General features: G+C 40.2%; 2 protein-coding genes across 7 annotated transcripts in view; one reads left to right on the top strand and one right to left on the bottom strand.

The window, feature by feature from the left end:
• fli1rs (Fli-1 proto-oncogene, ETS transcription factor-related sequence) overlaps positions 1-16810 on the top strand; it is a 22532-nt gene extending 5722 nt beyond the window's left edge. For 2 of the 5 annotated variants that reach the window (XM_085177259.1, XM_085177257.1), the window contains exons 2-10: positions 2295-2497; positions 4402-4571; positions 9196-9417; positions 10600-10680; positions 14220-14288; positions 14437-14499; positions 15176-15223; positions 15456-15542; positions 16010-16810. In XM_085177259.1, coding sequence (XP_085033385.1) covers positions 2361-2497; positions 4402-4571; positions 9196-9417; positions 10600-10680; positions 14220-14288; positions 14437-14499; positions 15176-15223; positions 15456-15542; positions 16010-16533 — 1401 coding nt within the window. In that variant the 5' untranslated portion in view covers positions 2295-2360 and the 3' untranslated portion in view covers positions 16534-16810. The remainder of the gene's footprint in view (positions 1-2294; positions 2498-4401; positions 4572-9195; positions 9418-10599; positions 10681-14219; positions 14289-14436; positions 14500-15175; positions 15224-15455; positions 15543-16009) is intronic. The other 3 variants (XM_085177258.1, XM_085177260.1, XM_085177261.1) reach the window with 3 other exon arrangements.
• Positions 15169-23061, bottom strand: zp3d.2 (zona pellucida glycoprotein 3d tandem duplicate 2). 2 transcript variants are annotated; one of them, XM_085177256.1, is made up of 8 exons: positions 22459-23061; positions 20801-20916; positions 20591-20694; positions 19523-19697; positions 19331-19436; positions 18827-18912; positions 18669-18742; positions 15169-18587 (listed from the first exon to the last, which is right to left on the bottom strand). In XM_085177256.1, the coding sequence occupies exons 1-8, from the start codon at positions 23017-23019 to the stop codon at positions 18250-18252; spliced, it is 1560 nt and encodes a 519-aa protein (XP_085033382.1). In that variant the 5' UTR covers positions 23020-23061; the 3' UTR covers positions 15169-18249. The 2 variants fall into 2 exon arrangements, with proteins under 2 accessions (XP_085033382.1, XP_085033381.1); XM_085177255.1 differs by having other exon boundaries at positions 18827-18915; positions 22459-23060.
• Positions 23062-23243: the final 182 nt, after the last annotated feature.

Here is a 23243-nt window from a genome sequence, read left to right as displayed (position 1 = left end):
TTTCCAGCTTTAAAATGACCCACATTTTTACACCATGCACCCCCTCCTCCACCATTTCCTCTCCCTTGGCCTGTGCCAAAAGGTTCCTGTGCACATGGCGGCCTGGTTTCCTGTAGGCCACTGAAAAAGCACGGCACTGACGTACAAGGCCCAAAGACAATGCTCAGCTCCTCTAAACAAACATGCACTTGCACCCACTTAGATGGCCGTGGTCGCATCACACATGCACGCACTTAATTTGAGCAGCAGACAGAACAACAGGTCCGGTCTCTGGCCTCCTGAGTACGTGGGATGAAAGTGCCATCTTCGAGCGGTTTTGAGGCCACATTTTGGGCGCTGAGCACAGGAAGACGGACTTAAATCTCAATTAGACTCCACCTTGAGCTAACACCCCTCCCCCTCCCTGCAACCCCGATCCTAACGACAAAATAAAACTGTGGTTAAGGTTACTGATGTTCTTTATGATTAGGCAGCCTCCTGGCTGCTTTCACAGTTCATTTTTCATTTCGCTCCTCATTGTAGTGGTTTCATAACCTCCTGTAGCTTTTTACGTTAAACATGCATTTAAAGTTTGAAACAGTCACAGGGGAATTCTTTATCGTGCAGAGAAGAGTTGGATCCTTCAAACTCAGCCCAGGGCCCAAATCTGGCCTCTTCAGCCAGACAGTTGAAGTTCAGGAAAACTGCAATATGTTTGTGATTGACAGATTTTCATGTGCTTCTGTTTTCAAAAATATGGCCCATTATATCGACATGATTACCTTTTTTTAGGGCTTTCTAAAAAGACTTTTTCTTGAAGTTTGTCACTCAAGTTCTCGTCTTGAGGCCTTCAAGAAATACATGAAAACAAAATCAGGGATTATTTTGCTTTTAGAAAATCAAAGGAAAATAATCTTTATTTTGACCTCCTTTCCCAAACAGCATTTATGTTTGCAATGTTATCAAAATTAACTAATTAAACACTTTTAAACATAAATAAAACAATGACAATCTGGACAACACACCACAACTTAAACATACATTTTGCAACATAATAAAAAAAAAAAGATTTTCAGCATTTTAAAGTTGACAGTTTTCCTGGTTTCTTGTGTAATTACTTCCATTCCTGCACAGTTCATCAAAAATAGCTCATCTGACTGAATTCAACCTTCCAACCAGACAGTTGTTTCAACGCGGACTCTATTTTGTGCCACTTAGCATTTCTTTATCTGATCCTAAAAACCCATAATTTTGTTTTTGGTTTTTTGGGTCAGAATTTTGCACATCTTTTAATTATATAAAGACCAAATCGCATGTTAGCAACTATTTTAAGTGAAGTATCGGTAACAAATCTACAATAACACCCAGGAACCCAGACTCCCAAACTGGGTTTCGAAGCATTTAATTTATTAAAAAAAATAAAATTAGATCGTTTATTTTACAAAATGGATTGAACCAAATATAATGGTAAATGTCTAAAACACATTCAGAAGCAGTTTATCTGTGTAGCCACTGAGTGCAAGTCTAACATTGTGTAATGCAGTCGTTTCGAAAGCAAAAGAGGCTGAATTTAACTAAGTTTGAATAAAAGTGAACAAAAACAAACTGATTGCACGTTTCATCCACAATAAATAAAATTAAATATTAAAACGAAACGTATTCAGCCCATATTAACTGACATACGGCATTAATTTGTTGCTTTTTGATGTTTGCTGATTCTCAACCATCGAACTTCTGTTGGAAGCCATTTTTTCCTTTGTTGAGCAAGTTTCCAAAAATAGAAATGTGCTTCCTCGCAGCAGGTATCTGATCTGATATATATGTTTCCTCTCTGCCATTGTTGTCCAAAAACTATTAAGAACCCTTGACTGGGGGACTAGTTTGTTTTGACTCAGTCACACATCATCCTGTTGCTCACTAACGTGCATTAATCCACCGGCGAAAATAGTCGCCAACAAATCCATTACTTCCTGCTGTTTGAGTAACATTTCATAAACAATTAAATTAATTCGTATTCAGTGAAGATCATTTTACCTTCTTCTTAAACTCTATATTTGTGACACAGATTTAACACTTTATGGCAGCAGGAATTAATATACTTGAAATACGCGATATTATTTCCTGATTCCAAATCCTGGATGTGATTAATTCAATCTGGTTTCATACAAGCAGAAAACATTTTAGCATTAAAGCTTCAATGCTACTGCTACAATCACAGCTCCTGCTCGTATCGGTGGATAAAAATAAGTGTTTTGAAAAAGCAGTTTCCACAGGTTGTGACCCGGCAGACACTGACCCGCGGTTCTGTTGAACAGGAAGCGCTGTCCGTGGTGAGTGAGGATCAGCCCATATTCGAGCCAACCTACACCGCAGCCCCGGCCATGCACATGAAGACTGAGATGACGTCGCCCGGCGGGTTCAGCCAGACGAACAAGCAGAGCCCCGAGCCCACTGAGCCGGAGTGGGTGGGGCCAGGAGCACCAAATGCTGGGAAGAGAGAACACGTCAATGGCACCAGGTGAGTCACGGCACGCCGAGGCCACAGGAGAGCGCGGGTTCCCGTATTATCTGACTCGAGTCCATGTTGGTATGTCGGGTTTTCCACATGCTAAAAATATTTGTTTATCGTTCACTTCCCAGATTCCCGCCTCTGATTGTGGTCACGGCTTTGTTCATCGCTACAAAGCGTTGGCTGGCTGTGATGGAAAATTTGGGTCCCTGTGTTCAATATTTTAATTTCCTGCATTATTGTGGTCCACCTGAATACTGCACTGCGTTTACACTCCGCAGCTACCTAATAAAACACGATACACCAAAAAAACATTAAGCATATACTTTCCAAAACTTTTGCCTTCTGAGATATCAATGTTGTGAGCACCTCACTGTTTGTTTGTTTTTCTGTCTCCGCTTCTTCAGTTAGAAACCGCTAAACTACTCAAACGCAGGCTGTTTATCAGCATCCACCTCCCACTGTGAGACAAACACTATTAGACTGTTGCCTTTCTATTAATGTCAAATGTGACATCCATCACAGCTGACATTTGAATGAATAAGTACTTCTACTTTTGATACTTAGACTGAAAAAAGAAAAATTAGAACCTTTTTTAAAGCATTTTCCACATGTGCACAGGGCTCCATGTAGATCTAACAAGATATCCTAACACGGTTTGAACAGCTTTTTTCATTTAGTAAAGTCAGTGTATTTTTTAAGTCTTTCTTTTCCTATTTGTTGCATGTTAAATCTAATTAACAGGGATTTATGTCCATTTTTAATAGAAATCCTTTAATTCAAATGGACTTTTTTAAAAAGTTAACTTATTGCAGCACAAATAATCCCTTTGCACTGAAAGCTCAGACTACTCTAAATGCTCAGTTTTACAGATTTCTTTGGCTCAGTATGATGTCAGAAATCATTATTAAGGCACAAAGGCTCAGGCTCTAAGCACAGAAGCCACGTCTCTGTTCTTACCTTGTGTTTGTGATAGGCACCCAATCACAGTGCAGTCCCATGAATGGCGAGGTAGCTCATTAAAACTGATTGTTTCAGACAGCATGAAGCCTGACGTAGTGAGTCATTCTCAACAGGACCAGCAGGTTAACAGTGCTGATATGGAGATGGTTGCCAGTTTAGCAACCCACCTTTCTCGTGTTTTCACAACTTTGACCATCTAATGTGACGGTAAATATTACCGCTTCAATAAAAGAACTGTATAAATACAGAACGTGCAAAACACTTCGGCTAAAGCTCAAAAGTTTTGCTCAAAACTACCAGATACAAGTGCCTGTGTTGTGTTTACTGGGATTCTACAATCAGCAAGATTTCAGCTGGACTTTGAATTTAAATAAAATCCCAAGTCAGTGAAATATTCTGGAAGCTCCTTCAACTCTGAAGCTTTTAAACAGAATAAATCAAACAAGAATAACATGAAAAATGACTTCAACAAGTTACATTCACAAATACAAATTAGATTTTTAACCTTGACACATTCACATCTGCTTTCTATATTTAAGTGTAGTACACTCTGCTCATACCATTTCTGTACCGTTATTTAAGGCTTTTAATTCTAGATCAGCGCTGCAGAGTGCAAGTATTTTCTAACAACTTCTATTTTTATGCAAAAACCGTCTATGTGGTGAAAACTGGGTTAAATTAGTGATGCACGCCACCTACTCCTGACAGGTCGTTTCAGTGGAAATTGTTGCAGAGAAACAGTTTGACTAAATTTACCTCCTGTCATATACAGACTAGCGAAAACTCTGAGAGGAAATGTAGCTGGCTGAAACTGCATCCAGGCTATTGTCACAGATTTTTCTCTCTTCATAATTTGACTGTGGAGAGTAATTGGTATATTCCCCGAGACATTTAGAAGACTGAGATTGCTCCTCAGATGCTGACTAAAGCCTCTTTTCCTTTTGTCGTAGTCGCGAGTCCCCAGTGGATTGCAGCGTCACCAAGCGTTCCAGACACATGAGCAATGAAGGGGCCACGATGCAGTACCAGGCCTCCTCGTACACGGAGCCCCGCGTCAGCCCCCAGGCCGCCACCCCGCCCAGCAGTGCCACTGAGGAGAAGAGGGTCATCGTGCCAGCAGGTGAGCTGAGCCCCTCACATGAGCTGGCGCTCAGCCGCCATGATGCATCACTGTCCCCATCACGAGACGGTTTCCCAACAGCCGTCACAGCCTGGGCTTGTGCAACATCAGTACTAACTGAATCAGTGCGTGTAATGATTCGTCTCTTAAAAGAGCCCCGGAGCACAACAGATAAACAATAGCAGGTTTCTAGCAGTTGTGGTACAAGGTGACATCAGGCTTTGAAAAAAAGTGTGAAGTCTAAAGTGCAAAATTAACGCTCAGGACTGTGATATTAATAAAAGAGAGAACAAGCAAGAACAGATCTGATGAGCAGGCTTCAACATTTTCAGTTTTAATCAGCTCGCTTCCTTTTTCAGGACTGTAATGAAAATAAATCAATAACCAGCAGCTACGTCTGAAAACACAGTATTTAAATATTCTTTGAAATGAATTCTTTTTTAAACTCACAGCAAACCTAAGAAATCATAAATATGTGTGCACATTAATACATCACAGGAATTTATCTCAAGGAATGCTTTAAATAACTAACCGAGCACTTCTGCCATAATTCATTTATTGTACTCTCACTTTATTTTACTTTTTATTTTAATGCAGAATTGCAACAAAGCAGGTATGTAATACACAGATTTCACTGTAATATACATCAGATCACATGAAGATTATTATAATAGTGTAATGTAACTCAAACAGCTGTTAGTATTAGACTGCAAAGCTCCTATTTGATATGCTGCTTTTATAGCAAGAAACTGTGTACAACATGATTTTTATGGTATATTAATCAGCAAGAACATGCAGGCATATTTCAGTAGCTTTCATACCTTTTAGTAAATCTATATCGCTAAAGCTAATAATAAATGTTTGTCCAACCAAACATCCAACAATTTAAAATCAACAAGCCACTGCTGCACTGTGGAAAGATTTTGTAAGCAGGCAAAAGAAGTCCAATATCCAGAACTTGAAAGTTGCTTTTTATGATTTATTTATCCAGTTTGGCAAGAAATAAACAAAGATCCATTTTTGCTGCTTCCTGCTGCTTCTCCTGCTCTGGTAAAAAAAAAACCATAGGCCCACCCCAGTGCATGCTGGTCCTATACCAGTCTCTTTATTTATAGAAAATGGCCCTACTGTTCTTCCTGGCTGACTTAACAAGATAAACAACAAAACAAAGCAAAAAATGAAACAAGTATTGACCTACAAATAAAACTTATAATAAAAAATATAAGTAAACCAATAACAAACTTTAACAAATTTCAAAATAATAAAAATAATGAATAAAAAGCTCCAACAATAAATAAACAAATGTTTACTTCACATTCTTCTACAGAAACTACAGTATCTATCTTTAAAAAGTACACATTTTAAACACTTTAAACATAAATAAAACAATGACAATCTAGACAACACACCACAACATAAACACATTTTGCAACATAAACAAAAAAAACAAAAAACAAAAAAAAAGATTTTCAACATTTTAAAGTTGACTATCTTTAAAAAGTGCACATTTGAAAGGTATTAAAAAAATCTGAAATGAATGAGACTGATATCATCGGCTGCTTTTCACATTTGTTGATCTTCTGAGAGAACAGAACAACACCAGCCCTAATATTTAATACACACGAGGCTGATACTCATCAGACGAATGTGAACATGACAAAACAGGAAGGATGTGCCGCTGCGACTAATTCAATGCATCGTTTTTATAAGTCGTGGTGTCGATGCAAGTTTGTTTCAGCTGAGCGATGTGAAAAATGCACCGATCTCTCTGTTTGCAGAGGAAAAAAATCGTCCATGCACAAACTGGATTAAACACGCCGATGTGTCATTTCTAGCTGAGTAGTTCAGTTTGCTGTCCCTTTTATCGCTGCTATGAATCACCGGTCCAGTCATCTAAAGTCTTCCTCTGTCACAGCTTCCCTGATTTTGTCATCCCCTGAGATTCGTTAAACAGACAGCATGTTTCGGTGCACGTTTCAACTGGCAGGTGAGGTGGATGAATTTAAAATTAATGTAAAAATCATCCGTGAGTCACCATCACAGAGTTATTCTGCCTTATAATACACGGATGTTGCATCACAGCAACACGTGTTGATCAGAACAATCAGGAGCTAAAGGGCAGGATAACGTCCGCTCAGAGCTGAAGCTGCCGTCCGATATCACAGCCAGTTCACAGCATACAGTCATTGTTTGCTGCTGGAAATGAGCTTCCTGAATCGGACCAGGTATATTTGAACAGATCAACACCAAGCCAAGCTGAAGCTGCCTCTGACTTGAGCTTAAAAACATGTTAGGCTCTTAGCACACAGGATACAATTAAAGAGCACAATATTCAGCATTATATAAATGAACAAGAATGTGTATTGGATCCCTCAAACTATAACAAAAAAAGACAATGAAAATCCAAATGTGCAAAAACAAATATTCAAGATGAAGTCTATCTCCGTGAGATGCATATTACTACAACACGATTTAAAAAAAACATACTTTTAAGGCTAGAATGAGTAAAAAACAATAAGTAGAGTTTAGGAAATTTCATCATGCGGTGTATATATATCAGAAATATGTTCGTTATTATTTCTGCAGATTATATCAGTAAGGAAGCTGGTTAAATATTGACTAATGACATATGGCAAAGGGGAGAGATTAAAAAAAAATTTTCTATGTCTGAACAAACGTGTAATCAGAGTTTACTCAAAAATGTTTTGTTTTTTTTAACATGTATTGTATGTAGATTATGAAATATTGGACTCACACCAATGTTTCACCTTTACAATAATAATTTGACCAATAGCAGACCGGGACCATCAATACCAATATAATTCCCTGGAAGCACAGGCAAAGTGGTTTTCTGTCACTGGTTTATTTGAAGACTTCTCTCCAAAGCCACCGTGAAAACTATACAGCATTAACAAAATAAAACTCAGCGTAAAACACAGCAGTAAAAACACTGTACAACAACACGATAAATAAATAAATACCTCGTAAATAAAAGGGAATTAGCCGCCGTTCTTCTGAGGTTTCCTTTAACCGTGTGTAGTTAAAGTCCACTTAACATGTCTTTCAATAAAAACCATCCTTTCTGCGCGCTTACAGGTGTTTTTCTTCTTTCTACCCAAAGAGGAAACTAGCGCAACTTGGAAGCGAACTTGACTTTCAAAATAAAAGCACCAAAACGTTGACTACAAAAAACAAAACAAAGTAATGTACAGCTTAAACAATTTACAATCTTGACAAGATAAAGAAATAATACAAATTATATACAATGTCATCATGCCAACAGCTACAACCAATGTTTTTGTCATTTATTCCCAGTTTGTGTGCAAATCGAATATTAAAATCTTTTTTCATTATTAGAAGTTTCAAAGCCTTTCAGCGCTTCATAATAATTTAACTTTAAACACACAGCTGATGGGCCATTTTCAGTCCCACCAACCGGCACTACAACACTAATGCATGTCAATGCATTGTCAAGATATATACAACTAAAAGATGAGAACTTCCCTTATTAAAACTGGAGCACAGAGTTAGTGGACAGACTATTGGCCAAATTACTCACTTGGGAGGACAAAACACTCCCAAGTACATGAAATATGCTTAATGAACATAAATATAGACGGCTTTGTCAAAGCCACTGTAATATTTCTATGTCATTATTTACTTCCTGAATATTGAGCCCTTCGGGGAAATCAAGAGCGCAGATGGAGAAGCAGTTGAACAGAAGAAAAAAACAAAAAGAGAAAACACGTGGCTGAAACCAAAGAACAGCTTATTTTAAATGTAATTTTCCTAATTATGCATGTAAATATAACAAAAGGGTTGTCATAAATTTTAAGATGACTATTGATTTATTAAAAGAAAAAAGAAAAACAATCCAGGCCTCAAATTTCAGTTGACTTCACAGCCCTTTAGAGATCACCAGATACCCTTTGAATGGCTCCACTGGATGAACTTTTATGACTATAAATATAAGCAGGACCCATTTAAACGTGTTCTCTGGTTAGGGGTGTGTTATCCGTTTTGACAGTGTGGTTATTCCCACCCTACCACCTATTTTACAATCACTATCAGAATCACTAAGAAGTATCCGGTGTTAATCAGCACTTTCATGACCTCCAAAACAAACAGGTCGTATTTAGCAGAGTGCTCTTTACACTGTTGACTCTTTCATCCCCCCCAATGTGATGGTGTGAAGGATTACAGGCGAGCACTGCTGGTATTTAAAGATTCCTTCCTGACATTTTGGAAAACGTAATTTTCCTGACATCATAAAGGTAAAACTACAATTTTGTAAAAATTAAAATCATAATAATCTTCACATTCAGGCTGCAGTGCTGAGTTAAACAAAATCCAGGTTTTAAACTCGTGTGAACGTCTTCACATCAAAGCTGAAGTTACTGCTTGAGCTAGCCACTCCTGGAAGTATTTTCACAGGAAATCAGTGACCAGATTAATCAGAGTAATTTATGGTAATTCCCCAGTAAGTAGCTTCTACAATTTCCTGTTTGAAAGTTTCTGATACACAAAAAGCAGAACAGCCTCACAAAGGATGTTCAACTCTTCAAAAAATGCCAAACATGAGTGAAAGTGTAATAAATGACTAAGCGCTTCTCTTCAATTCCAGATCCCGAGGTGTGGACGCAGGACCACGTGCGCCAGTGGCTGGACTGGGCCATCAAGGAGTACGTCCTGGAGCAGGTGGATGTCATGCTTTTCCAAGCGCTTGATGGGAAAGCCCTGTGCAAGATGACCAAAGACGACATGATGCGGCTCACGTCGGCCTACAATGCAGACATCCTGCTCTCGCACCTCAATTACCTCCGGCAGAGTAAGGCTGGCTTCACGTGTGAGATCTTGCTCTGCAGCTGGTAACATTGTTCACATGTCTCGCAGATTTCAAAGGTTTTCAAGTGGCAGAAATGTATCGAACACGAGGATCTAACAGTTCCCCGACGCAGCTGCTTTAGTCTCGCTTCAGTCTCACTGAAGCATTTCCATTTTTGTCCGTGTAATGAAGATCTTCTGAAATTAAACACTCGGAAAAGAATTGCAGCAAAAACCCTTTTTGAAAGTGTGCATTTGGATTTTTAAAATATTTTTCCTGAGGTTTGTTATCTCAGAATTGGATTTACTGATAAATAAACTCCACCCAGGTATCAGTGCAGTTAAGACAAACGCAGATTCATTGGGGGCAAATAAAGAGTTGATGTTTTTTGTTTTGAGGAACATGATGTCACTTCAGCCTCTCGTTTGTTGTTCTGTTAACCAAATTTGTGGTCTTCACTGAGCGCTGTGGCCACTGTTCCTCTTTGCAAACGCAGGTTTCCTGTGTTTCGCGTAACACACGTACGTCACCATGAGTTTGGATCCGTACTACATTACATAATTTACCAAGTGTTTGTGACTGAAGCAGCAGCAGTTTGACGAGTGCAAATCACTGCAGTCATCGTGTCTGAGCTGGTTCGACGAGAGGTGGACAAATGAACAACATCCAGTTTTGCACTGAGGGTGGGCTGTGAGGAAGACAACGTGGGTGCTTAGTAGCCTCGAGGTTAGGGAAGCAGACAAAAAGTAAAAGTTGCAGGAAAAGGTTTGAGGTTTTAAATGTTCGAAAGCAGATTTAAAAAAGATTAAAAAGTAGTGAAACAAAAACAGCCGTGGTGATTAATTTACTGCAGAAAACGATGCAGTGTTTGTAAAAGTATTTCTTTCAGTATCACAGGAAATGGTCCTCTCAGATCCTTCCAGAATTGTTCTGGTGAATTGGCACCTCAGTCTTTGATAGATCCTGAGTTTTCACCTTCAAGTTATCGTACCGGTTCACGAGGCATTCACAGTCCATTCTTTTCAACTGGCTGGACCAAAAAGTCGAGTCTGTTGAAGCAACAGGAAAAACAAAGGACCCCCACCCCACAGTTATGTTATTCTTCTGACACACAGGACAGACACTACTCTTTCTACTCTGCTGTGCATATTTAAAATAATATAACATTGATTTTTATTTCATTCTTGAATATTTTTTTCCCAGGTAGTCCAACGTTCTCCTACCCAACAACTCCCACCAACAACACACCACCACAACAACAGCCGCCCAGACAGGTGAAAACAGGTGAGATCAACCTCTGACACATTTCACCCATTTTCAGGACAACACATTCTCCTAATCAGCTTCTTTGTGTGATGAGGTCCTAAATGTTTTAACACCTAACATGAGGGATTTTGTGTTGTTGCTTAGTGAAAAATCATAATTAGCAACACTAACATCAAAGTTGTTCAGTTATCCTCTGATTCCACATATATTAAAAGGTGCAATTCACCTCAGAATTGACTATAAATATATTTTAATGTATTCATTTTGCTTTCGACTGTCTGCACCCATCCCCCAAAAGTAGTGCACAGCTAGCTAACTTCACAGTTCAGTTCAAAGAGGCAGTGTTGGTAATATTTACCTTCCGTCACGAGCACGAGGCCTAGTGTCAGATACGCACTTCCTTCTGCACTGCGATACAGTTAGCGGGTGTAGTTTGATAGAAACAAATAGTTCCTACATGAAACCACTCACAACAAGGTTTGTGGAGGTTTTCAGTAACCTGGTCACGATTTCTGGTAAGACACACGGCTGCTTAGGTTCTCAGATGTATTTTTTGTTTTTGCCGCTTTCAGCACCACAAAGTTATTGTGAATTAATTGCATTACGTTCAAGGAAAGGACGACATTTCTTGGGGTCATGCAAGGTTCATTTTGGGGTGAACTGTAATCAAATTCAGTTATACCTTCATCGTCCAGATGAAGCTGATTAGCTGACTTGTGTTAAGTTAATAAATAAATTCTAATTTGAGGTTTTGGTTTACTGGGACAGTTATTTACCAAGTGGGGCATTAAAACCAAATCTGAAGGGAGGTGCATTTTTATTTTATGCATCGTTTCTATAAAAATATATTTCCATTTAATGCAGGATGTTAGGGTTCTGAAAAATAGAACAGGTCATAATATTGTGGTCATTCTTCAAAATGAGGTCACGATAACAACTGTGCAGGACTGACATGTATAAAAGGCTTGGCTGTTAGAATTTCACCAGTCACTGCACTTTCTGCAGCAAAACCATCACAATCATCAAATCTGATACTGAAATGATAAAAACAAATCAGTTTTTAATTAAAATGCAGTGGTGGATGTTTACTCGAGTATTGTAGTTAAAGTAAATTATGGGCACCTCAAAATAATTTGATTTTAGGGTGTTTTTATGTGTTTAGTCTTACATTTCAGAGGAAAACAATACGTTTCTTTCTCCTGCACTGCATTTTTCTAGTAGCTGTGTTTAAAGGTTGCTGATCACACAAACATAAAAACACACACACACACAAAAACAGCTACAGTAAATGAAACCATTGTGTGACGTCAGGATTTCCAACCTTATCTTGTTTCAGGTTTATGTGAACAGCAATCTTTCCTCTAAACCTCACTGCAGACTCTTATTTAGATGATGTCCTGAACTCTGAGGTTACATTTTCTAATAATACACACAGCATAACTGTCTTGGTTTACTGGTTTGCTACCAAACTACTTACCTAAAAGATTTATAATAAAAAAAAATACAGTAGTTCAAACTAGGCTTTCTACCATGACCAGTAAACTGCACTTGGTGTACTCTGTAACTGTTGAGCATGAGCACTATTATGCACTTTAAGCATTCATAGCAGATACTGTGGTATGATTTTAATTGGAGGATTCAAAATGAACCCGTTGGGCTTTTTTTGTTTCATACTTTAATTGCTGTACTATATTCAAGTAGCTTAGTATCATCACTATTCAAAATAATCTATATGCATCTATATGCGCCCCCTTAATCCTCCATCTGAAAGAAGACATTGTAGCAGTTTCTCCTTTAAGACAACTTCTTGTGATTGGCTGCCCCTCATAAACAGAGTATCTGAGCTGGGTGGGGCTTTGTAGTCATGGGTAGAGATGTCTGACATCATACAGAACCAAGAGTTAAATTAAAAATATATCTTTTAGATGTGTCCTTGATCCAACACAGCTGATTTAAATGGTTAAATTTCCTCCTCAACATGTCTTGAAGTTCTCCAGAGGCCTGGTAATGAGCTAATCATCTGATCCAGGTGTGTTGACTCAGGGCAATGTCTAAAACCTGCAGGACACCGGCCCTTGAGGCCTGAAGTTCCCCATCCCTGGATTACATGATGGTGGGGCAAAGTCTTAGAGATGTTTCACACCTTGACCCCCACATTTTTTTCTACACCTTGGCTCATGTGACAACAAATGATTAATAACTGATGAGTGACCCTGAGGTGAAACAGATGGCTTCCTGTACAGCTTGTGTAGGAGGGAGTAGCTTGTAGTAAGTACTGATGTGTCTCAGCATTGATAAAGTGTTTCTGTTTGAGGTGGATCAGGACACATTAGCATCTACACTCAGTTACTGGACATTCAACTTGTAGTACTCACTGCACAACTGTGCAGTAGTTCATGTTTGCCACAGTTTGCTATTAGTCATAGTCTGGGTTTCAGGTTGCTTGATGCAACTGGTGGTTTTTTCCATTTCCATCACCCACAGCCCCTCTCTGTGGGGGCCGGGTTCTGGTGGGGGTCTCTTCCTTTGACTTGTGTCGCCTACGATCATCTGATTATTGGGGTTCTCGCCTTGAGTTCAGAGTTATTATAGTTTTGTGTTGTTTCATCAATTTCCATTTCATTTGACTACAAAGCCTTGAGGTGACTGTTGTTGTGATTTGGGACTATATAAATAAAACTGAAATGAACTGAACAGACTTAAGTCTAGCTTGAGGAGGAGGTTTGCTCATTTTAGTTTGAGTTTTTATTATTATTGTGTGGAGGGCATGTGTCAGGGTCAGCACAGGTCTTACAATAAAAACACAGTTGACTTACATTTTGTAGACATCCAAGACAAACTGTGATTAAATTTGACTAAAGTACGAAGTAATAAAACGTCCTCTATATTTTTGTTTCATTCGTTAGTTTTCCAAGTTCACAAAATTGTTTCAGTTGTATTTTCCAAGTCTATTTTTTTGTTCCGTAAAATATTTTGGGGGGTTTTTACATCTAGTTTTAGAGTTTAGTTTTAGTTAACTACAATAACCTTGCTTGAGAGAACCATTGTTGTGAATTGGTGCCATATTACCAAAAAAAACCCAAAACAAACAAAAAACCCTGAATGAAATCAAAGCTCATGAGCTCAGGGTTTTAACAGAGGCCTGAACTACCTGAACACTTAAGGATTTAAAAATGATGTGCCGAGTTTCAGAACCATGTTGCCCAGTGCCAAAGTCTGAAAGGCTCCTTGGCACAACATTGGCCCCAAAACCGACGAGTCCAAACTCAACAGCCAGTTTCAAACAGGAAACAGCTGCACCGACAAAGGAAATGAGGGGGTATGGCTTCGGCTCCTGGGACAAAATTCACAATCTTGTGGCAACAAGGGTGGTCTGAACAAAAGAATGCTCTCCCAAGAAACTACGGGTCATCTCAAGACCTCCAAAGCCTTATCATTGTGGTCTCGGTTTACTAAACTTCCTTCCTACTATAGCTCACTCGTCTTAATGTCCACTTCAAAGATTTTACTGCTCGTCGGTGTCTGGTCTCATCCTCACTGTGTTTGTGTTCATACAGAGAACAGTTTTGATGAGATCAGCCGCAGGAACAGCTGGCCGACAAACACCATGACTACAGTGCCTAAAGGTATGAAAAAAAGACGATATGAAACCGATAATAAGGATAAGCTTTTCATGCAAGAACACCCAATGGGTTTTGCATTTTCTCTGGCTTTAACGCAGCAGAAAAATCAAACAATTTCACACATTATACACAAGTTTTATTATTTTTTTAGGTTCTTCAATGGAGCACCAGCACAGTACACGAGTTACAGAGCCTGCTCCAAGGATTGGGCAAGGTACGGAGACCACATGTTTAGGCAGATCCTGGTTTACTGCTAACATTTTCTTCTTCTTTGGCTCTATAACTCATTGCACCCTTCACTGTAGGAAGTATGGGAAAGTCGCACAAAACGATATGCAAATGACATCGGTGCCTTTTTAAATGTTTGTTTTCAGTCTATCGAGTCAACGAGCTTCATCTAACAATTATTTCCTTCTTAGCCAACTCACCACAAGCACAATATGGGACAATGCTGTTAGTTTTAAACTGATGCACAAACCTAAACTTTGTTAAGTCACAGAAATCCAGTCAAATTGTGAAGACAGACACAAAGCTTGTGGCCTGAAAGGTCACAGGATCACCAAAGAAACTGCTGAAACAAATCTGACTGCAATCATTTAACAGTTGGAGACGATCAAATATTGGTTGTGGCTAAAGTGGTGAACTGATCACACATCTCTTAGGCATTATTAGTTTGGCAGGTTTCATTGTGCTCACGTTAGAACATCTGAACTAACCTCAAAAGACCACATTCAGAGCTCTGATTGATCGAGCGTTTCTTCAATCTCAGCTTGAATTATGCTCATGTGTGCAAGGAAATGTGTTTTAACTCATTTCAGGGCATTTAAATCTTGGAGCATTAATATTAAAGTGACAATGTGTAAAAGTAACATTCCTTTTCTTCTTCACAGACCCATATCAGACATTAGGACCCATTAGCAGTCGGCTAGCCAACCCAGGTAAGAATCTGAACCATCATCAAGATAAATAGACAAGGACGATACAAATGAGGCCTTTACACTGTCTGCTTTGGCATCATGAGATAAAGGCAAGCAAGGAAGGGCTGGCACACATGCACTTACTTTCCAAAGTGGAGTAAACACCAAGCAACAGCTGTTGTGTCATCACGCTATGACAAAATCCGGCTTCCCTCTCACCAAAATGACTGTTTGCCCTGCTGTTTCCTCACAGAAGGCCAAGCCCTCAACTCATCCAAGAACCGAACAGGCAAACAAAGTGCATACAAGCTCCCTGACCCCAGCACTCACAGGCCTGTGGGTAGGTTTCTGCCCTGATGTCTTTCACTTCAACCAAGCCACACAGTGAAAAGGTCACATTTGCTCGGAAAACAAATAAAGCATATTCTGACTTTTGTTTGGAACTCGTTACACTCAGAAAACCTGACGAGCTATCCAAGAGCAAATGGATCCATGATGAGGCTGAAGTAGCCAAGTTACCCTAACTCTGTATTTATTCACTCACTTATCCTGGAAACTAAAAGTGTTTTATTTGACTTTTTTCCTGTCAAGACTTCAGAGAACTCATTTAGAAATTGGAAAAATAAACTTTACACAAATTTAAATGCTAATTTTAAAGCCGACCTGTTTACATTTTTAAATACTGATGATTGTATTCCTTGAAAATAAATAAATATAGGCACAAACAGTTTCCTTTCTTGTTTTGAGCATGCAGTCACTGTTAAATCAGAACTCAGTGCCTTAACTCTCCTGCGTTTATCCTCCCAGGCTCAGGGCAGATCCAGCTGTGGCAGTTCCTTCTGGAGCTTCTGTCTGACAGCAACAATGCCAGCATCATTACCTGGGAGGGTACCAATGGCGAGTTCAAGATGACCGACCCGGACGAAGTGGCCAAACGCTGGGGTGAGCGCAAGAGCAAGCCAAACATGAACTACGACAAGCTGAGCCGTGCCCTGCGCTACTACTACGACAAGAACATCATGACTAAGGTGCACGGCAAGCGCTACGCCTACAAATTTGACTTCCAAGGCATCTCGCAGGCACACCAGAACCACTCAGGAGATGGTGGGATTGTCAAGTACCAGAATGAGATGTCTTATGTCCAGACCTACCACAGCCACCAGCCCAAAATGAACTTCATGGGTGGCCATCCTGCACCTATGCCCGTCTCCCCTGGGAACTTTTTCGGCCCACCGTCACCGTACTGGAACTCACCCAACAGCCCCATCTATCCTGGGTCAGCCATGACCAGACATCCTGCCACTCACTCCCACCTGAGCTCGTACTACTGAGCACGATGCCAACTGAACAGAAAACAAAAACAGGAGAGGAACCCAAGTGCACCAAAGCACGCTCCGTCTCACCTGCCATCGAGCTGAACTCTGTTGAAAGAAGGCGAAATGACGCCATCATTCAAATTTTAAAGGCATTATTAAGTTGTCTTTGTTACGTTCCGTCTCAAAACAAAAAACCCAAAAAAAACAAAAACCACGGACAAACATGAGGGTATATTAACCCTGGTATTGTATGCTTCCAGGAGTTTTATAAATAAACTCATAATATACTATATTAACGGTTATTCAGTTATGAATTTTTTTCACACATCTGTAAAATACTTTGTTTGATATTGACTGTTGTAAAGACAGACGTCATAGTAGCATAACAGACCTACAACTGTTCTTTTCACTTCACAGGTAAAAACAGTTATCCCTGACTTTTTGTAAAAGGGAAATTGTACAGAATTAACATGTAGCAATAAAATAAATGCTTGATGTAAAGCTAATAAATAACGCCTGTATGAGGAAAAAAAGATCTGATTTTATGTTTACAGTTAAAAACAACAACAACAACAACAACAACAACCACCCAATCCACTCGGAGGAAAGTTGACCAAAGGTCCCATACTGCAGCCCACAAAACCCAAACCATCTGTCATCAGAGACCCCAGGACATCCTCAAAGATCCCACACGCCTTACAGCAGCACAAGACACCTTAGATGGTCCTATATTCAATTATAGCACAGCAAATCTTTTAATTCATAATAAACAAGCTAACAAGAAGCTGGATGCAGATTTTCCATTTACAAAAGATGGATGTAGCCTTTGGGTCTGAGATGTTCAGTCAGTGTAGAAGTGCGTAAAACTCCTCGGGATCTAAACAGAAGACCAACTGTATACAAGACTATAACATCCATTCATCCACCCACTATCACCCTGTCACAGGGTGAGAGAAGTGGGGCACACACACAAGACGGGTGGTCATTCAATCACACCTTCAATTTAGGATGGCTATGCCTTTGCTTGTTTTTGTACCATGGGAGGATCTCTGCATAACCACGAAGAACCATGTGGACACAAGAAGAACATGTAAACACAGAAGGGCGCAGCTGGCTGCTCGATTCAAACCAACAATCTTCTTGATGCGAGGCGACGGCGCTGACCACTGCACCACTCTGCCCCACGAGTTCTCGCCGTGCCGTCTTATGCACGACAACATGGTGAAAAATAACACTTCACTACCAGCGCCTGAATTTTTACAGAAATAGAAATGACAAAATGCTCGTTGAATTGAAATTAGTTGCATTCACATCTTCTCTTACTGTTGGAGAGATGATCCAGTGTGAGTCCTGCATTTCTTTCTCTCTGTGATTGAAGTCCAAATAATTATTGATAATACAGAAACGTCTAAACTGAGTCTCTGCACATTAAATTCACACTGAAGTGCTTTGACCTAAACATCTGGTTCTCACATCTGGTCCTCACAAACGAGGAACGTGTCCACTTTCTCACCCATCGCTCAGTAGGTATGACATTGAATTTCCAATAATCTTTATTTAGGTCATTGTTTGTAGTGATGCAAATCAAATAAAGGTAATCAATTTGCTCAGTATCAACAACAACTTTCTCAAACTTGTTTACCACAGAAAACATTTTTGCAAAATTATAAGTGGAATTAATTTGGTTTGAAATTAGTGACCCGGAGGAAACTCGTCGCTCAAACTCCAGCTTTATTTGTCAAAATCAAATATTTCTTCAAATATCCGGCGGGGTTCTGCGATCACCTCCTCCACAGAAGCAGAGCCCTTCCCCTGCTTCTCCTCACCTTCCTCCTCAGTCCACATCACTCCACCACCTCCAAACGGCCACTCCAACTCCTTCACCGTTTTCTCCACCTTATCCGTCGGAAGCGCTGCCGTCACCACCGGCTGCGACGTCCACCTCCGCTCAGTCGTGGCTGACTCCGGTGCCGCTGTTGTTTTGGTGGAGATCGTGTTCCTCTTCAGGGAGCCGATGGCTTTCGCTTTAGGTTCTATGGTCCACGGCCGACTGCTGATTATTCGAGTCTCTGGAAAAGATGATTTAATTTAATTCCAGCAGAAAGCAAACAATTTTTTTTAAACAAAGAAAAGTTTAAGTGATGATTCACCATTGGATGCAGCAGAGCTACAGTTGGAGTCACAGCAGCTGCACACTGTGTCTGATCCATACAGCTCAGCCCATCTGCACAAAGCAGCAAAGACAACAGACGCTTTCAATATCATCATATCGCAGCGTTTTTAAGAAGAGCTTCAGGGGAAATCGAACCTTCTGGCCTTTGTGTCGTAGTTGCAGGACTTGGCTGTGGGTGTAGGCACCGAACTGCCCACAGACATGATGCAGTGCATGTACAGCTGCTGCAGCAGATGCAGAAAAAGCAAGTTTACTCTATTAGTTTTTAATCGCTTTATTCAGTCAAACCACACGGACTCCCAGATCTAACCCAATTTAATTTAAAAAGGGGTCAGCCATCCAAAACCACTGAATTTTTACAGTTACACATGCACAGGCTTAGCAAACAATTAATTTGCATGAAGCAAATGATTAACAGCGACAGATGTGGAGGAATTATAACAATGCGCCTGCATAAAGAAGCTCTTTGCTTGTTTTAAATATAAGACTTCTGCTTTACTCAAATTTTTAAATCAAGCGGGTAAAGGCACGTGTCGAGATCTACTTACCTCTCAGTACACATGCAAGCCATCACCGATTTACGGCAAAGAACAACAACATATGAAACATTAGTCTGGTGACACTTGTGTTTCGGCTGACCTGGCCCATCATTCCCTTGAACAGGAACGCATCCACAGAGAATCTCACAGCATCGTTTCTGTACGGGATGAACCTGGAGCGCCCGCCTTTGCTTTCAACCATACATCTTTATCAGAAAGAGAAAAAAGCTGACCATGGCATGATCTTTTTTTTAATAATGCTTCAGCTTTTTTGACGTGTGACATTCATTACCCAAAGTTTCTCACAACAGGGAATCTAAGCGTGAATGTGTGGGACTTCTCTGGAGTGGCATAACACGAGTGGATGTACAGTCTTTCATCGTGGGACATGGGCAGGGCCTCGGCCTGAAAGTACATGGGCTTTCCGAGCACGTACTGATCTGATGGGGACAGCCTTTCCCACTTCGCTAAAAGGAAAATAGGACAGTAAATTAGCAGTAAAGTGACGGGAAAAGCAGCTGCAAAGCTCACTCGCACAATAAAAACAAACCATTTTGATAGCAGCTGTGTGAAAGCAGCTTTGCAAAGTGCTCAAACTGCGAAAATTCACCTGGATATCGACGGAATATCTACTGGACAAAGTATTTTCCAGACAATCTGCAAAATCCTTGAAGTGTCAGGAGTAAAGTTGGTGCCAAAAACAAAATATTAGTAGCAAAGGATGAATCTCTGAACTCAGCTTGCTACATGATTAAAACCTTGTGTTCCCTGGATATCTTAGCTCATAAAGCATCAACATATTTATGAGGGTGACGTCACCATGGCGCCACCAAACTGTTTGTTTGTTTGTTAGCAGCATGAATCAAATAGTTATGAACACATCTGGATGAAATGTGGCACCAACTTAAGAAATTAATGTTTCTATTCAGATTCAATCACTACAGGGAGGATTTTTTATCTTTATGAAATACAACAAAACTGGACATTTAACTTGTGATCTTCATAAACACATCAAATTGAAATAATTAAATGTTTGGTAATCTAAATAAAATACCTCATTATTCCAGATATAAATGTCCTCCTGGATCCAAAGACTCGTGATTAGTGTGGAGGTGTGCGCTACGATACTGTGCTTAAAGAAACAGTGACTCAGCCACACGAGTGATTTTGACATTAATCTGTTTCTAGCACCTGCTCAGAGTTGCAAACTTTGCATTTGTCACATTAACATCAAGGTCTTGCTTCTGAATGATATTGAAAAATGTTTATCAAAAATGAATTTAATTTGATAAACAAAGACCACCGAGAACCTCCGAAATCCACTGGGGTTTAATAACTGCACACATTTCTGTAGCTTTACCGTTTCGTGGCGTCAGACTGAATTTAGCTCCGTTCTTTACTCGTTTGAAGAACTTGCGTATGGGCACCTTTGGTATGTAGCCAATTTTGTAGGTGTATTGGTACCTAAAAGGTTGTTAGCATTAAAAGAAAAATGGAAAAACAGCATTAATAAACAGTTTGTGTGTTATGAATAAGTTTGTCTGTCCTCAATTTAATCTTTTAAGCTCACCTGTTAAAATAACATGACACAGGTAGGTTGAAGGGCACCACTCGCCTGATTGGTCCTTTGAGTCTCGGTGGGTCGTAACGAAGTGTGTTTGAATAGACAACCTGGTTATCAATGATCTGCAACCAGAATTTTTATATTAACATTTAAATAAAACTTCGTCTACAGTTATGAGCAGTGAGCTGAATGCCAACAGTGAATCACAGCAGGTGTACACATAATCTTACTCAACATGTAATCCTAATCTTATGACTGAAGATTTACTCAAAAACAAAATTCAAATATAAATTACTGCAGTACATGAAAATGTTTTGGAAACATACATTTAAACTACTTTTATTGAAATATATCTATTATTTTCTTATTTGTTCAATAGGAATATGAAATCTTACAGTAATGCTGACATCATCGGGTGTTTTGTGTCACCTGACCAAAACTCCAAACACTCAAAAAAGTTTTTCTGACTGTGGTGTCCTACTACAGAGCCCCCTAGTGGACAAACGAGGGTATAAATATATAAATATGTCCACATCTTTCCAGCACAGACGATTTCTCTATGCAATCAGATGAATAGTGCAATACTTTGATTAATTTGTGTGACAGAAATAAGTGCATATACAGACGGGTCATTGAAGCTAGGAACAGGGGGGCAAAGACTTGTCCTCCAGCTCTCAGTAAATATTTGTGTCCTTATGTTTTGTTAATAAATTTGCATTCATTGTGACTTGTTTTGAGCATCTACTCCTGCTACATATTTAGCATTTTGTGTTTTATTTAAAGGCAGATTTATTGATTAATAAGTCGCTTGTTTAAGTTGGATTTTTGGCAGATTCTGTTCAGCATGGTTCTGGGAAAAAAAAAATCTCTTCCAGTATTTTCTTCCCATTTTTGTGATCTTTTTAAAGATGAATACGCTTAAACAGCGGCACAAAATTCCTGCTCTGAACTAAAAAAATAATTTTACCCTGCCTGTGCTGTGCCAAGCAAAAGTCAGATATTGTTGAAATAGTATAATGGATGCTTCTGTATGCAACTCCAAAGATGCACTTATTTAAAGCTCATCTATCATTTTTCTTTTTCACATTTTCTGTGTGTGTGTGTGTGTGTGTGTGTGTGTGTGTGTGTGTGTGTGTGTGTGTGTGTGTATAACAGTAACCCCTGTGAGCCAAGGGTCCAGTTTAACAGTTTCCCCCCGACTCTTGGCTCTGTGTGACGTCAGAAAGTTAGTTCCTCTGGCAGTGAGTACAGAAAGCCAATCGCCTTCTGATCAAGCCTACGTTTGCCAGGGGCAACCAATCAGAAGCAAGCTTTTTTAAAGTGAGGTGAGGCCTCTTGCTCCAGACAGAGGGTGAACTTGGGGCTGTTGGCCCGGTAACCGGTAAAAACGAATATTTTTAAACAAATCAAGCAAAGCTACTCTAGTGAGTCCAAGAAATAAGTAGAACCAGGCCCAGTTTCACCTACTGGAGCAAAGCCCGGCATATAAATGACATGTTCACCCTCTTAGATGTCGTCATTGGTGTAACAGTTCTGAGTCCACTGTAACCCACTAAAGACGCAAAACAAAGCTCTTTTTACTGGTTAATCATCTCGGACTAGAACAGAAAATCAGAATTTTTCCGTTTTTAATTCTCTGGGGCCCTTTCATGCCTGAGACTCACCGTGCGCTTGGTTCCACACATACCGAGACCATACTCAAAATAAAGGTAATCCCTCGTGGATTTGCTGGCTGTGCACGTGCCCAGCTTGAGCTGAGACCGGGCTTCACCCGTTCCCAGAAGGCTCCTCTCCACCTGGACTTGCATCTTTGTCCGCTTACACGTAGTCTTCACGGAAACATCCGAGACGCTGGGCGGAGTGGATTTGGGCGGAATAGGGAGCAGGACGTCCCGGACGCGCTCGGGCAGAGGCTCCACTCCCGTGCCCCTGAGCGGAGAGAAGTACTCCTTATCCACCAGCGGCACTTGAGAGTCCACAAACACCGGGAGGTGGAGGTACGGCGGCGGCAGGACAGTCGGCGTTTCTCTCCGGGGAACTTTTCTCATCACCTGCGCTGTCTGCTCCGAAGGCCGAGGGGCCGCTGTCCCCGCTTCAGTGGACGCAAACACGGGCAGCAAGAGAAGGAAAGGTAGGTAAAGCATGCCCGGAAATCCCAGTGACATACAACAAAGTGTCCGAAGGGGCGGAAGGTTGGCTGTCACGGCTGATGATGCTCTCCTCATGTGGAGGTAAATTAACAACACCTGGCGCAGAAGAAGCAGACGGACAGCAAAGGGCGCCACTCACTGGCTGTTTGAAGGAAAAACAACGTTTTGATGTTTCCCAGGAGGATCACCTGACCTCCCCCAGAATCAGCTGATGTTTCATAGTTAATTAAAACGCGCAATCTCTCATACTGTGAACGATTTCCCAGTTACAGGCTCTGTTCGTACAGAAGGTTGGGTTG

This window comes from Neolamprologus multifasciatus, chromosome 11, assembly GCF_963576455.1.
Source record: "Neolamprologus multifasciatus chromosome 11, fNeoMul1.2, whole genome shotgun sequence".
In the NCBI taxonomy this organism is placed as follows: domain Eukaryota; kingdom Metazoa; phylum Chordata; class Actinopteri; order Cichliformes; family Cichlidae; genus Neolamprologus; species Neolamprologus multifasciatus.
Note: the sequence above shows the minus strand (reverse complement) of the source record. Positions and strands in the feature narration are given on the sequence as shown.

What these genes read in the sequence shown, in the direction of transcription:
- zp3d.2 (XM_085177255.1), bottom strand. Translation starts at nt 23,019, where the DNA reads ATGAGGAGAGCATCATCAGCCGTGACAGCCAACCTTCCGCCCCTTCGG. An exon ending in TGTGTGGAACCAAGCGCACG is followed by an intron (nt 20,917 to 22,458) that starts GTGAGTCTCAGG and finishes TTCTGGTTGCAG; the next exon opens with ATCATTGATAACCAGGTTGT. An exon ending in TACGACACAAAGGCCAGAAG is followed by an intron (nt 18,743 to 18,826) that starts GTTCGATTTCCC and finishes TGCTTTGTGCAG; the next exon opens with ATGGGCTGAGCTGTATGGAT.